Below are 17,054 nucleotides of genomic sequence, written 5' to 3' on the forward strand. Positions count from 1 at the left end.
TTTAATGTTTTGGTGACCGTAAGTAATCTATTGTTATATGTCACTGCTGAAACAATCCATTTAGGGCTCTTTTCTTGGTCCATTCTAGTCTACACGCTAATGACCCTGCTCAGTATGGAAGAATCATCAGACTACATTCATGGAAGGGCACTGAAGGAGACGTTGTGTGGGAGAGCGATAGAAAGATAGAGAGAGATCAAGAGATATATAGAGAGAGATCGAGAGAGGGGGGAGGGGGGTGTGTCTTGTACATATAGTTCAAAAATTGATCGAACAATAGAAATAAAATCAATGACTGACACTGAAGTGCTAGATGCATTGATTTGATTTTGTTTCAACCGATGTCGCTGTCACAAACAAATCTGTGATTTGAGTCCATTAATGTGCATCACAGGTAATTAAGCATCTCATTAAGTACAAGGGCAGAGGGACCAGTTAGAAATAAGGACTATGACCCAGACTCAAAGTCTGATTATAAGGCCTTGAGAGAACATTTTGTTTACACATCACACATGTCAGTGTCAATACACCATGCACTCTGGAAAAAGACCATGTAATTAATCAACTCAGGCCTGACAATATGATTATTATACACTATATATAGTGTAGCCTTTTACTGTTTTATGAGAACACATACTTTTAGACCCCCCAGAATACAACCCATTCTTAAAAGATCAAACGTATAAACATATATTAAAGATATATTATCTTTACAACCGCAACCGGCAGCAGCATCCAAATGCTTGTTAAATAGTAATGCATCAGTTATAATAATCCATAATGAAATATGACGGCATGACAGTTACAAACATTGCTGTTTGTACCAGTCATCACGTTGCATGAGCTGTCTAAAAGGCTGAAATAGAGGCGTAAAAGCTAAAGGACTCCGGATCCCCCTGCTCGCGCGCGCGTTGGTTCGGGCCGCGCGGAGTCACTCGGTGACCAGGAGAGGGCATCTCAAGACCTGAAACGAGACATCAGCGAGCTCGTTGTAGTTCCACACCAACATCATTCCTGTTGCTATACAGCCCGTTTATTCCTGATTCCACGGTCAACGGGTCCGATCCACAGCGGGCTGCGCCTCCTCCCTTTCGCTGCCCGCCGCCGAATCTGGATGCACCCAACTTGTCCGGTTCGGACCTCAGTTTCCTCCTGTCGCATTTCTTCACTTGTTCTGCTTCCGCTTTCTTTCTTTCTTTTTTTTTTTTTTTGTTGCCACTCAACCTAGATTTCCCAATTGACGACGCGATAATGTATTTTCTAGCATCCCGAAGCGCGCGACACGCAACAGTTCCACTCTCGTGAGTGTTAAAAGGCTTGAGTGGGCACATCGAAAGGGGGGGGGGGGGCAGAAAGCTGAAATATGCACTATCCTGCTGATGTTGTATGGTAACGTGGCAAACTATAAAGAGAGGTTGATGAGCATCTCCCGGAGCTGCTCGCATCTCCGACAGGTGTGCGGCGGCGGGCACAGCGGATCTAGCTGTTGCGCAAAGCGCGTTCGCATTTAGGCATCCCGGGTGCTTCTCCAACTACTTGGTGCGAAAACGCCGAGGAGCTTCTAACATGTGGACCCGGGACGCATGCCACAGAGAGCCCTAACCATGAGGAGGAGCCGACTCCGCGCTAACATGGGTATGTGTTCTGTTCCAAAAGGTATACTTTCATTACGTCCTGCGTTCCTGGCAGTTCGTTTTTCATAATTGCAATTTCACTTAAAGCAAAGTGATGGTGGCGGCTCTCGCCCCTTTGCGGTGTGTGAGCGATGGCAGGGTGGTCGATCTGATGTTTGTCTCTCAGCAACTACTTTGACGGACGACGCTTGATTCGTGCGGTTATCAATCTCCTTTCCAAATGTCTCAAGAAAATGACTCTGACCGACTGTAAGTGCGCGCATAGCCTTGACGTGAAAACACAGGGATGCAAATGAGGCAGCCTGCAAATAACTGCTAACAAATGCCTCAGAAGGTATGGTTTTTAACCGTTTGGTTGCCGGGTTCTGCTGATTTGATCATTTCATCAGGCGTCGTTATCTGCTGGTCCTGATTGGCGTGTCTGTCGCTTCATATGTGTCACTTTTCTGTGTGTCTACAGGACTTCTCGTGCTTTTCAGATGGCTCGTTTTCACAGCGGTGGCGCCTGCCTGGCTGCTCGCCGATCCGAGCGGCAACCGCGAGCGTCCCTGCCTCCCGAGCTGTAGATGTGATGGGAAAATAATATACTGTGAATCCAACGCCTTCCGTGACGTGCCAAGCAATGTGTCTGTCGGCACGCAGGGTCTCTCCCTGCGTTACAACAGCCTGATGACCCTCAGCGCCCACCAGTTTGCCGGCCTGAGCCAACTGGTCTGGCTCTACCTCGACCACAATTACATCAGTGAAATGGACGGCCAGGCCTTTCATGGGATACGAAGGCTCAAAGAACTGATTCTCAGCTCGAATAAAATCACAAAAATTAAAAACAACACTTTTCACGACGTTCCGAATTTGCGTAATCTAGACCTGTCCTACAATAAGCTGCAGGTTCTGCAGCCTAATCAGTTTGTGGGTCTAAGGAAACTACTCAGTTTACATTTGAGGTCAAACTCGTTAAAAACGGTCCCGATGAGGGTTTTCCTCGATTGCCGCAACCTGGAGTTTCTTGATATCGGCTACAACAGGCTACGGAGCCTCACGCGTAACGCCTTTGCAGGACTCCTCAAACTCAACGAGCTTCATCTGGAGCACAACCAGTTCTCAAAGGTGAACTTTGCTCATTTCCCTCGCCTGACCAACCTGCGGGCGCTCTACTTGCAATGGAACCGTATTAAATTGCTCACCCAGGGCCTTCCTTGGATGTGGACCTCCTTGCAGAAACTGGACCTATCTGGAAATGAGCTCCAAGTGCTGGAACCGAGTACCTTTCAATGCCTCCCTAATCTTCAGACTCTCAACCTGGACTCCAACAAGCTCAGCAACGTGTCTCAGCAGACCGCGGAGGCTTGGATTTCCCTCACCACCATCAGCCTGGCTGGTAACCTGTGGTACTGCAACCCCAACGTATGTCCGCTGGTGGCCTGGCTCAAGGCCTTCAAGGGTAACAAGGAGTCTGCCATGATCTGCGTTGGCCCCAAGGAGGCCCAGGGAGAGAAAGTAACAGACGTGGTGGAGACCTACAACATCTGCACGGTGACACCGGCCCCCAACCCGTCCACGACAGCGCCTCTCGCCTCTTCGTTTAAACCTGAGCTGCCGCCTCTCCCCACGCAGTCCGTGGTAGATGAGAGGCTCGTCTGGAACAGGACAGCCTCGCTCACTCCTTCCCCGGCCTCCCCCACCGCCCCTTTGCCGGTCACCGAGTACGTGTCCTTCCATAAGATCATAGCGGGCAGCATGGCCCTGCTCTTATCCGTGGCTGTAATTCTACTGGTCATCTACGTCTCGTGGAAGCGCTATCCCAGCAGCATCAAACAGCTCCAGCAGCGCTCGGCGGTTAAAAAGCGGCAGAAAAACGCGCGGGAGACCGAGCGCTCCCTTAATTCGCCGCTGCAAGAATACTATGTGGACTACAAGCCTTCACACTCAGAGACTATGGATGTGCTGGTTAATGGGACAGGACCTTACACATACACCATCTCAGGCTCCAGGGAATGCGAGGTATGACCGTTGCCCTACAAAAAATCCATTTCCACTGCGAGGCATGAAAGGTAAATTCTCTAATAATCCGCAGAGAAAACTGTTCTTGGTCCTCTGCTCTTGACTGTTTTTGGGATGCAAGGGTCAGTGCACGGTGACTTGTTTTACAACACGCAGGGTTTGTACAGTTCCATACGATTACCCAGCGGTTGTTCAGAATTATACAGTTTTATTTCTGATATATGATTCCCATTATCAGAAACTGCAGTAGCAGCTCTTCTCCCCGGAGAACGTACATGAAGTAAGATGCATTACGCACAAAGTGGGTTAATCTGTCATCCGTGACATAAAAGCCCATTGATGAATATACGTATTACCAGCCAGCCTATTATTTATTCACAAATGGCTTGCTTTCCCAAATGGAATGATAAAAATATGATAAGATCGAGTCACTTTGCAGGGGGTCCTTTCCAATCCTGTGCATTTGCTACAACGTGGCAAATACACTGTAAGTCCTGTGAGTTGTGAAATGTGTTTTTCGCTCTATTAAATGTGTTAATATTTACTATCATACCAGCTGATCATATGTCCCATTCTCATTTTCTGCCGCTAGCTATCACGTACATAGGATTTCAGCGAGGATTTTCATTTACAAAGTTCCAGCAGTCACGGCACACTATAAAGGCCGGCAGCCAAATAAAAGTTAAATTTGCGCTGGATTTGTGTCGGGCTTTGGTGTACTTCTGCAGAAACAAACCTCCATTTGCTGCTTTGCATTTGTTTCATCTCAGAAAAATTAAGAACACAAGTGATTTTCTCCAAAAGGGTTTGAATTGAAATTCTCATCCTTGAGCCCAATTCTTTGATGCGGCTGATACGTGTGACACGGCACTAAAGGGTGATGCTTTGAAGGAACGATGAATCTATTTGCACATGCACATTTACACCTTTATTTCACGTGTTTTTTCACTAATGCTATTGATCTGTCTTTCTTTGTGCAGCATCTTTATTATTTATTTATTTATTATTATTTATTTGGCAAAATGGTCAACTGTGAATAACAGGACATGTTGTGTTGGGAAAGTTTAATCTCAGACGCCCACAAGGCTCATTTTTCTATATTCCACTTGGACCCTATGAGCGATTTCATCCGTCTTAAGTAGGTGGATTCCACATACATTCTTGTGTTGTCCTTTGCTGAAGTTCCCGGAGAAGGCCAGTCTCTAATCTCATTGTGTTTAGTGATGTCACATACGATTAGGTACACAGGTATCTAAATCAGCTATTTGTCTCAATCTGTGGCAGAGCATTCTTCCAAAGTCACAAGAAGCTTGAGGTGAGGTTGTCGTCTCATCAATCTTATAGCTTTCTTGTGGGAATGTGGCATGGGAGCATTAAATGGCAGACCTAATGGGGCTTTTGCTAGCTAGAATAACTAATAGCCCATCAGAGGTAAGGAGCCGAAACTTCCCTCAGCTTTGTTATTCCATGCTCCCTAAAGCTCAAGGGAGCAGCCTTAGTTGTTAAAAATGTAATGGGATTTTTTTTTTTCTGTATGCGTGTGTGTGTGTTAAATGATGTGCCACACACTGCAATGTAGTGTAAGAACACATGGCAGAGCAGAGGACCAGCTTTTTATACAAGTTAAAATGGTGAGATTATATTCTATATTATGAGCATGAATTGCATTGCAAGCCATCTGTGATGTGCAGTGATAGTGTCTAAGGCCATTAGCATCAGAATGCAGGCAAAGCAGAAGGAGCTCTCCTGACACGATAATACGTTTCAGTTTCATTGAATGACAGAGGAGGAGAGTGTAGAAAAAGATGAAAGTGATAGAGGTATGAATGACAAAAGGCTGCTCTGCGGTTCCGAACCAACAATCAAAGCAAATGCCCCCACACAGTGGGTGCCTACACATTATTTTAGCCATCCCAGATAGCAAGCACTTAGGCTATTAGCTGCATTTTCAATTAGGCGAAAGAACTTTGTAATTGAAGCCTGTTATCTTCAGCACATTCCCCCCGACCGACTTGAAGTAAATTTGTGTCGATAGATTTCCTCCAGCACAGCCCTCCCTGCGTTGAATGCCATCCACTTGTGTGCTCGCCGAGCAGCTGGAGTGGTGAACGTGCACCCACGGATCCTCTCCTGCAAAGTTAGTTCAGAAGATCTAAAGCCTCAGTCTCAGCCAAAGGAGATTCTTGTACTTCATTTGCAAGAATGAATAACTTGAGCAGATATTACTCATAGATTATTAAAGTGGGCTGTGAGAAGTGAGGGGAATCAAAGGTGCACCACTGCTGGTGCATGTAAGTGACTGATAGAAATGCGGTCTTAGCTGCTACACTAAAAATAACTTCTTTTTTGTGAAACAGCGATGAGCAAACTAGTTTTCAAAGTAAAGACTTAGGCCAGCATATGCTTTTTTTCACGCATTTGTTTTTGTTATTTTCCCTGCATTTCACATTACTTGTCATTTAACTGATGCTTTTATCCCAAACAACTTTGCATTATAACCCGTGCATTGCATCTTGCCTGGGGAGCAATTGGGGGTTAGGTGTCTTGCTCAGGGACACTTCGACATGGCACATGGAGCAGCCGGGATGTGAACCCGCAACCTTGCAGCTCCCAGCGCATCACGCTGCTCCGTGGGCCACCATCGGCCCCATTTTAACTTGTGTTTGCCTGATACAGATCTGGGTACATTTTATTCAATAAACATTTGTTTAATTTTTAGGCTCTAGAATATGAGCCACGTCTTTGAAATGTCACGAGAAAGAAACAAAGACGATGCGCAAATCAAAATATTCTGCCTGGACTTGCCAAGATTGCAGCTTGTACTTTATCCGTGCGTAAATACACAGAAGGCAGGCTTCCATCATGTGAAGGAAGTTTGACAGCTTTCAAATATTTGATGTTTACTTGCCAACAAAAGGTTAGCTGCATGAGTGTAACGGCGAAAAAGGATGCGTCATTTCTTTGACACATCAGTTATTTAAGATGTGGAAAGTTTTGGTGGGATTTTTCATGAAACAACATCACGATGCTACGAAAGGTAACATACAACACTGCATTAAAAATGATCTCCGTTTTTAGTAATCCGATGAAATATCTTTAGTCAATTTTCTAGGTTGTCGTCTTGTTTGGTGGAATTGAACATTTCTGCAACTGCAGGACCGGGGTGGCAATGATCCATAGGTCACGGAAGCAGACCACTTATCTTTTATCATACCTGATGATTTTGTGAAAAATGGATTTTGGTCTGCTCCACTGAAACCCAACAGCAGGAAAAAGCAGGGAGATACCGCCTTTTAAATGAATGGGCTGTAAGAGCACTTACACATTTTTTTTTTGGTGTAATGTATCTCTTATCGTCGGTAATAATATGACTAAAAAGATACTTAACTCACTAATTGATTTTTGTGCTTGATCTCAGTGGCTGAATGTGCTTTTCTGACATGGGGGACCAGTTGTGTATATGATTACGGAAAGAATATATTTTCTTAAATGTACCTGAAAAAAAGAAACCACACAAAATAATATAAAAACATATTTTTTTCTATTGATAAAAGACGCAAACCACAAAACCAAAAAGGAACTTTGCAAGGCACCAGGTAAATAAATCAGGGATTAAAAGCGTTGTTTGCTGTCAAAAGAAAAGGTTTCCACCATTAAACTAAACAACACCAACACACCAAGGGCCAAGAAGGGAGGAACAATGTTGCCGAGACGCTGCAGGAGGAGTGAAACACATTTAGAGAGTACCATAAGTTTACCAAACAGCCCCTTTGAAGCCTACTTATTGAAATGAAAAACCTGCAAAAAACAAGAACATAAAGAGCAGTATACTTGTGGGGTTACAGGTCAGAGGGAACTTCAACGATCCCAACTTCAGAAAAGAAGCCTTTTACTCGGTTTCCAATCGTTGAAATGTTGATGCATGTACCAGCTCGTTTATATATTTACATAATCAATATAAATTCTAGAATGTAGAGCGGATGTTTTGTCAAGCCCCTCGGCTCCTGATATGGAGGCACAGGAACCTTTAGCGCAGGTGGAAGACACACAGGGCTTTCATGTAACTACAATACAATCCCACCCACACCATTACCAGATGCTTACACAACTAATTAGATTAGATATATTTGTGTGGGACACTCCGGCGATGACGACTCTGAGCTTTTAATGTAATTCTTTTAGGATTTGTGTATGTGAGGACACAGGCTTGAGTGGAGTTGCACCTGCCTGTGATCAGGTGGTTACGCAATGACACAGATGGGGACACATTACCGTGTGCACACAAATCGTTGTGCGGTGAGCGGATACATCCGCATCCCGAAAAATGATTTGGATTTCATTTAACATTGCTTGATGACCTTACAAACCTATTTTTCTGCAGGACAGGTTTGAATGTCTTGATTTAGAACATGTGATGACGTAACCGTGTCTTATACAAACTCAGGAGACTGATCTTCGTTTCCCAAGGAGTTGTGTTTGAAATTACGTTTCCGTTCATATTATTTTAAGCCCAACCACGATATTTTCCCGAAACCGAACCCAAGCAGGGTTTTTTGTCCGAATCCATATCTTTAAACTGTTCACTGCGGCAGTCTGCCGCTTAGTGCGTTACAAAGCGATGCCAAGGGGGTCTGACAACATGCTGTCCATTTTGTTCCAGCCGAGGCTGTGATTTCATGGCGAGTTAAAACGTTGCCTCTGGATTCATTAGCACAAATGCACTGTAATCAGACCTCAGACCCACCTTCGTTGTTATGCGCCTCTTAGGTGGTTCTGTGCGTGGGGCGGGATCTCCCCCCCAAAACCCACCCACCGCTGTGTTAATGATTCTGACTTTGAGATGTGATGTCTGCTCTGACGAGTGGGCGGAATACATTTAAACAACACAAGAGGCCAAACCAGAACTGTGCCTGTAATCCGACGTGGTTTGTTTGAATGAATATGGAAATTCTATTGCCTCATAAAAGAATAATCAAAATCCCCCAAATCTTTTTTTTTCCTCCATTTGATATTCTCAACTTTATTATTCTCATTATGATGTACTAATAGTAGACGCCTCAGCTTGGTAATGGCTTAAACTGGCACAAGCGGGAAAATATGATGTTCTTCCTCCACGCTTCAACACAGACGATATTGCATTTCACTCTGGTTAAAATGTAATAATTAACGGAATACATGTTGCTGTTTGTGTCGCTAACGAATAATCACCGACTCCCGCAGAGCGAAAGCCAGACGGGGGATGGCCGCTGGTAACTTACGGAGCAAACGTTTTGCTGCTGAGACAAAAAGAATGAAAGTCAACGCTTTGTTGGCCTCTAGATTTTGATCGTAGATTGAGGTCAGCAGTGATTGACAACATGATCAGCTCTGATATGCACAATAATCTGGACCTTCACTTAAGACAAAAATCTAATTAACTTTGAGTTTGTACATGCACTGTACTGTACAACATTTTGTAACAAAGAACTTCAAAAATTATAAAATGGAATTAGAGGACCAATTTCCACCCAAACTGATTTGGAGAAAAAATGACCCCTGAGATAAATCAACTTAATTCCCCATTTCCCGTCACACAAGTTTCAGTGGTGCTCGGCTGCAGCAGCATAAGCCACGATAAATATTGAATGGCTTATTAAACGACTCTTCTCTTTTGTGCTCAAGGCCTCTATTTTAGGGCAATGTTGAATTATCTGAAACTGGTTTGTGTTAATTAGAAGTATGTCTTGATGGAAAGTGTTGAGCTACAGCACATGCTACAGTCCTCCTGCAGCGCGCTGCTTTGTGCTAAAAGCTGCCCTGCTCATGTTCAACATCTCCATATTTGCTATTAGTAGTAGTATAGAGTATTTTATTTGAGCAATTATTTGCCTTTAAAGGGCTACTTTGACAAGCACTTAAACGCTGTGCTATTTGAAGATGTACATGAGCTTTTCTAGAGCGAGTTCATCTCCTTTTGTTGTTTCCGCTTGAATGTTTCTCCCGCTGCAACATATCGGCTACAGGGGTAAACATCTAGTTCACAACTTCCACCTTCCATCATATAAGAGAAATGCTTCATAGAAGAGGGAAAGAAAACCAATTTCTCTGCTTGAGCGTTCCTTTGCGAGACCACAATGCAGTGCTGAGTCGTGATTTGCTGTGTTTGGAGTGAGGGGTGTGGCATTTTTTCATTCATCACCCCGCTCGGTGCACAGAAACGGCCTCATCCCCGCTCTGCTCACAGTTGTCAAAAGGTTGATCGTTAGCTGGAGTCGAAACAGGTGTGGCAAGCAGCCGAAAAATTGTTTATCTCACCTTGATGCAAAATCTCCTCTGGCACCACAGATTGATGATGCACTGCAGGGTAAGAGAATCCGAGAGAAGACTTTTCTTCAGTCTTCAGTCTGTGTTAGGGGTAAGGGGAAAAAAAACAATGTTTACTTTGAAAAAAGTATTCACACTAACCCTCTAAAAAACAGGAATCCCATCTCTAGAGTCATATCAAACAATCCGTTATCACGAGCCCTGGATTCCCGTAGTTTAAAAAAATTGCTCACTGCGATCTGTGATACTTCTGCTTTTTGACAGCATATCTGGCATTTTGATAGAAGTCAAACGCTTTTGAGGAAGAGAAAAATACAACTTGAAATTGTTTCACATAACCTTTTATGTTGTTTTATGGTCACAGCAGCAATGTTAAGTTTTCAACTGAGCTTAAACCAGTTAATGTCTATTTAGCCCCATCGTATTATGATGGTTCATTTCATCAGGGTTGTTAAGTTGATTGACATGACGTGCTGTAGTCCTGCCCACTGCGTCACTTTCATCCAATGTAGAGGAACTTGAGAGTTACACAGGAAACTGAACGCGGGGTCGGCCACGTGACAAAAGGCCCCAGTAAGCTGGTGGACTGCTGTTTGTGACTCAACCCTCTCGTCTTCTCTTTTTCGCTGTGATGTTGGAAGTCTACCTCAAGAATGTAATTCTGATTTCCCCCAGAAACTAAAAGCCCCCCTCATCGTATAGCTCCGATGTCTCAGTTGGCCCGATGGGACAAAATGGTGAGTCAGTGAAGCACAGAATGAGAACGATGCAGCATCTCTGACAACTTCTCATCCTCCTCGTGGGGAAATGCAGCTGAATGTGTTGGATGGAGATTCCCTCCACCTAAGATTGGCACATTTCTGCTTGTGCTTCTGCTTGGAGGTGTTCCTATGCTTCTGTGTGGTCTGTAGGGACGGCTGACAAAACAAAGAATATTCATCAGGAGAAGAAACTGTTAAAGAACAACAACGAGGCTCCGCTCTTTGAGGCCGTGCTCGAGAACAGCGGTGCTTTGAGCGATATGATTATATATATATATAAATATATATATAATTTCCTTCCCTTCAAATTCTCCATTCCCCAAGTACCGTACTCCATGTTTTAGTGTATTTTTTCACCAGCATCCTCCTGCAGCCACGTTTCCTCAGTCAGTGAAGAAAACAAACCGGCCAACAAGCCACATAACCTGCAGTAGGGAGACGGACACAACGCGAGGCTTTTCTTGACAGTGGTACATTTTTAGGTCAGTGAGAAGATATCGGTCCAACATTTAGCAGGAAACCAAAACAAGGAACTCATTAAATAAATGGATATGCAAGCAGCCAAATTTGCCAGTTTTGAGGGGGGGATTAGCTCATTTTTATCCAAGCATTAAATCCTGCAATCAAATTACTTCTGTGGTGACATATTGAAACAAAACATTTTTTTCTTCTTCTTTTGATATTGTAGATGGGCTAGAATATATTAAGAATATTGAGGTATTTAAAGAGAACTTGGTAATGACTCAAAATGATCAATTTCTTTTAAATAGAAACGAGGAAAGAAGATGTGATAATTTAAAGTTGATGTCATACCTTTACCTCTTTATTTGGCTTAGTCGATAATTAGTGCATTTGCTGCGACAAAATACATTATCATATATATATATACACACATATATATATATATATATATATATGATAATGTATATATATATGGCTACTATTACTAGCTTTGCTAGCGGACACAACTGAGTCATGGCGGGTGTATCGCTGAGGACTCAGAAGCGCAGTATCACATGTGATGAGGATGGCTATTTCCTGAGAAAGCTGCAAGCAAAAAAACAGTACTGCTATAGAACAAATTACATTGTTTTTAACATCCGTGGAAGCGTTTTAGTTTTATAATGGTGTCTATATGAAGCACATTCAAATACTGTTCTGCCGGTCTCCATTCATTGTTCTCTGGAAGCCCCAAACAGGAGAAGGTTGAACCCGACCAAACCGTTGAATGTGATCATGGCAACATATTCTCACCTCCTGATCCAGGAGCTACTGTTGGTGGGCATGGCTCACATCCAGCTATATAAATACCCTCCAGTCAGAGAAACATTGTGGTTTGGCTTAAAAATACCAGCAGTGGTAAGTTTAGGGAATCTTCATGTTAAAATATTAACTCCTGTTTCTCTCAGGCGGACGCATTCCCACATAACCTGTACGTATGGGATCGAATTTTGATGCAACAAATACATTGAAAACACAAGAGACAAACGTGTAGGGATGCAGCATGTTCTTCAGAGTTACTACCGAAGATAAATCATGGTGAGGGATTATGCCTGGAGCAAGCAGGAGGCATTTCATCAATTGGAGACGAGGACTTTTTTTTTATCGATCCTGCAGCCAATGCATGTTTGACATTAACCGAAACCTCTCCCTGTTTTTGGTGACTCTTGGATCGCCATTAATCCTCATTTCCATAGAGCACAGATGGGGGGTGCAGTGGCAGAACTGAGAGATCTTGTTCTTTTGTGTAGTATCTGCACACAAACTGTCCTCCTGTGCATTTGATTCCCAGCCTTTCATTCTCTTTGCAAGTTTTTTGCTCTTCATTCGACTCAACCATGATTTAGATTGTGTGATACCGTTGAACCCAAACTACCATTTTTAAATGCAAATGTGAATCTCCATATAAAAGTAGCTTGACTCAGAATGTAATGTGTTCTTGCTAAAGATATTATAGAATCAGGGATGGAAGCTATTTTCTATTTCATGCATTTCATTGCCCACATTGTATATTTAGTGGTAATGTAGTCTGCTTTCCACCACAGCGACAAAGCGGCACTAATTGTAATACATTTCCTTAACATTCTGGTTTATTAATTGACTTTCTGCATGAAGATGTCTCAAGTGAGCAGAGAAACAAGGCCGCTAATATTCATTGTTAAGAGCAGCCACATTTAGTTAAATCAATCTGTATTGCATCAACACCACAAGTGGCACAATCCAACATAAGGCTGGAATCATGGCGGGATTGTCATCTCTCTTATAGCTTAATCACGCACACACCTACACACAAACTGACACTGTGACATTCATTACCAAAGAGTTGTGCGCTGTGACCAATGTGTCGGTTACGTCCAACCGCAAAAGAAGGGAAACTATGTTAATTGTGTAAATATCAATAAGTTGTCATCTGTTTGTCAGCAACGAGTCAGGTAGCTGGCAATGGCTTATTTTTAATTACCGCACCAAATAGTGGAGACCCATGACGAGTGCTCAAAAGCAACCCCTGAGGTGTGTGTGTGTGTGTGTGTGTGTTGGCTGACATCCTATCATGATCCCGCCTGAAAGATGCTGAATGGAGAGATCTCACAGTCTCATGAAGAAATAATGATAATAGTGTTTCTATATTACTGCTGGTTACACTGAAGGGAAGGATGTTACAGTCATTTGTTGCAAGCTCCAGTAAGATAACAATAAGTGAAGCATGGGACACTCCATGGTGGAATTCATTTTGTGCTAACAATTCAGATTCAGATGTACGGGACTTAATTACATTCTGAATATTTCAGTAACTGAATAGACAATAAGACAATAAGGACGGCAAGAAAAGAACATCTTAAAGTTGAACTTCCTGACATCTCAAAATGACTTTCATTAATCATAGCTTATGTGGAAGTCAACAACCGTGGGCCCCATTAACAAGAATCAATGATGCAGGTTATCAGAGTCCTGAAAAACCTCACCTGACCCCAACATGGCGGCGCATTGACGGGACAGGAGGCTCCGCTCAGATCATTGAACTTCTCACCCTGTTATGCAAAGTGAGCTCCCCCCCCCCCCCCCCCCCGAGGCTCTGTATCTGACGGCTGCGCCACAGATCCACTACTAAATCGAGAGATTTCCTCTGCAGCGCAGCTATTTATTTTAGATGCTGTCTTTCTTTGTCATCTTAACATTAGCATACCTTTATATTCCGAGCAATATGACACTTATCATTGGGAGGAACAAGAATGCAAAAATGATTTTCTTACATCTAAAAGGTTGTTTTTTTTCCACACTCAATTTTGGTATTGATGCTATCGGAGTTTTACTTATACAGATGTAAGTGGCTCAGCAACAGAAAGGCATTCAATAGTAGGAGAAAAAACGTTATTTTGCTGAGGTAAATTGTTCCACTTAAACTGACATTAAACAACATAAAGCAAATCTTGAGGCAAACTGGATCCAAAAGCACTCCCTGATTTCCCTTAGTTCCTATTTACCAGTATGATGGCTCTCATTCTTCTCTTTTTGAAGAATAAATTTGTCTAAACATATGAGGATTACTTCTACCGTTATAATTTGGGATTCTATCAAGTACTAATAATATATTTTATCGTTTCATTTAATATATGCCGTCACTGTCAACACTACAGTGAGAAGTAAATTGGATATCAGACACACTAATATGTTAATTTGCAAACCCCAAGGTACAGTGTTACAAAAACTCCATAGCATTGTGTAATTGTCAACAGAAAGTAATCTGCAGGCCACGGACACTGCTAGTAAGTAATGTTTTACACTATTTACACTATGTCAAAAAAAACACATTAATAATAAATCATTAACTCCAGTCAACGGTCCTTGACTTACATTGATTACGTTTACATGCATCAAATATTCTGGTTAATTTGCTGTTTTCATGGTCAATGTTGCACTAATATTGCCCTTTATATAAGGACATGCATATTCTAATTAATTTTAAATGTCCCACTTTCCCCCATCACCCTGCCTGGTTTTAACAGTACTTTGGGGGGGGGGGAAAACACCTGCGAGTGACTTGGTGTCTAAACGGTGGAGATAAAAACATTGCAGTAAAGCAAACACATTGCTGGTACTCTGTTGTCTCTTCAATCTCTGAGGCTTGAAAAGTGCCACACGTTTCCAAAAGAGTAAACATAAAAGAGTTGTACCTCATTACGACATTTTATCTGACGCCGAAGCAAATGGATAACAAACAGCTGTTGTGGTTTTCAGTGATGAGCTTAGAACAAACCAGTCTTCACACCCACACTTTTGATTTCAGGACTTTTGAGGACATTAAATTGAGTTCTACTAATTCTCTTGAGACTTAAACTTACCATGACTGCTACCAGCCCACCGGGTTACATTAATCCTAACCCCAAATCAAGACATATCGATTTACGTTACGGCCACATGGAGTCTGTCTCCAGAAGGAAGTCCCCACTTTGTGAACCCGTTCATTTCCCCAGAAAAAACAGATCAAACATATCCAGAACACACACACACACACAGCGTCATACTCTCATTCACACCTACAGTTGGAGTGTTTTGGAGTCATCGTGGACCTGTCTTGGTTTTAGTGATTGTGTGGGTGTGCGTAGTGTACACTATGTGGTGTGTACTATGTGTGTGAGTGTGTGTCTGCAGTGTCCACAGTGTTGTCCTGTCTTCCACACAATGCACACTGGGATCTGTTCCAGCTATTTGACATGGATGCGAATTAAGATGTCGTACACTGAAAACAGATGCTTGCCGTCATTGTGGAAAGGTGCTACTGTCCAACGCAATTGCATTTGCATGTTGACAACTATGGCACAGGCAAAAAAATGGATTTTAATTGATTTGAACACATATAAATGTCATGTGAAAAACTGTCATTTGGTCACAAGATTAATTGATGTATTGTAAATTGCATGTGAATGACTTTTTGAGGAACATTAGGATGTGGAGCGTGCAGTAAAATGGAAGCCGAACCTCGGCACCCTCCAACGGGGCTTTGATGGAGTCGGCCCGCTACCAACTGTGTTCACCACCTCCTGTTGTCCTCACACTTACGTCACGCGGCTCGGCATGAGAGTGAAGTAACACGCATGGAGAGGGTGGTATTCTTTTTTTTTTTTCTTCTTTTTTTTACGTTTTTTTTTAATGGATTTTTCCTACAATCACTGTGGTGTTTGCTTGTTTGAAGTAAGAGCTCATGTCCTTGTCAACGTGGGGCCTGATTGGTCTGCTCTGAATTTGTGTCTAAGGATTGAGGCTGTAGCCCCGTGTTAATGTTCCCCTGCCGACCGGAAGAAAAGAAATAAGCAACAACTTCAGATATAGACACATGGTTGTCTACACTTACTTCCTCACAGTGATAATGACTTGTCTATTTCCTTGTCTATAAATGGGACATTTTGACAGATGTGAATTATCAAATCACTCTTTTTCATTTCCCTCGTTTCAAAAACAATGTTTTTATTTAAATGTAAGGTTAGATTCTTAGATGTAGAACTGGTGTTTGCCTAGAGAAACACCATATAAGCGCTCATCATATATAAATATGTCCAGCATTCCCCACTCGATTGTAAAATAGTTTGAATGCTAATGCAAGTCCTAGAAAACAAGAATATAGCGCTGGGAGCAATTGTCTGAAGGTGTACCGTGCTACAAAAATATTAGACACTTTCCATTTCGACTTCTTGATGGCACAAGATGTGAAGTCATGGTTCATTTTAACAGTCATAAGACTCACCAAGAATGTCACAGCAAACCATCTCAATAGTTATTGAGATATTTCAGTCTTAATCAAAGTAGACTGGTATCCAGGAGTCACACTAATCAAATAACATCTTCTCTAATTTAATTTCCATACTAAAATGCTTCTCAGCTTGTGTTCTTGTGCAAGAAAAAAATACAGTTGTGTTGTCATCAAAGTGATTAATCATCAAACCACACACTGGAAATGAGTAACATTATGCAATATATCTCTGGATGGTTCAATGTAATATTATTGTAAATTTGTCAGCCCGGTGAGGCGGGGGACTTAAAATCTAATAAAAAAAATAAGATAAATTTATAAAAAAGGGTACCAGCAACGCCACCTAGTTGCGGAGTCTAGGTCTCCATAAAAACCGGTTCTTTGTTCATCGAAGGAAGAACAGCATGGGTTACAAGACTTAAAAACGTGGTTTAAAAGGAGGGTTTTATTATAACTAAAAGTCCATAAATAACTACAATTGTAAAAAGTCCAGCTGGAACAAAGCGCTAAAAACAAGGTTTTAAAATTCAACCAGCCGCTGATCCGTCCGGTCCTTTCTCTGAGTTTCCGGTTGCCAGTGAGGTGCCCAATCCGTCTCGTCCTTGTATG

General features: G+C 42.4%; 1 protein-coding gene across 2 annotated transcripts in view; it reads left to right on the forward strand.

Annotated features, from left to right (window-relative positions):
* Positions 1 to 976: 976 nt before the first annotated feature.
* LOC119225330 (leucine-rich repeat transmembrane neuronal protein 4) overlaps positions 977 to 17,054 on the forward strand; it is a 37,564-nt gene continuing 21,486 nt past the window's right edge. Inside the window, exons 1-2 of one of the 2 annotated variants that reach the window (XM_037483117.2) lie at positions 977 to 1,635; positions 2,095 to 3,635. In XM_037483117.2, the coding sequence (XP_037339014.2) occupies positions 1,584 to 1,635; positions 2,095 to 3,635 (1,593 nt within the window). In that variant the 5' untranslated portion in view covers positions 977 to 1,583. Of the gene's footprint in view, positions 1,636 to 2,094; positions 3,686 to 17,054 lie in introns of both variants that reach the window. The other variant, XM_037483118.2, reaches the window with a different exon arrangement.

The sequence above is a fragment of the Pungitius pungitius genome, chromosome 5, assembly GCF_949316345.1.
Source record: "Pungitius pungitius chromosome 5, fPunPun2.1, whole genome shotgun sequence".
Taxonomy (NCBI): Eukaryota; Metazoa; Chordata; class Actinopteri; order Perciformes; family Gasterosteidae; genus Pungitius; species Pungitius pungitius.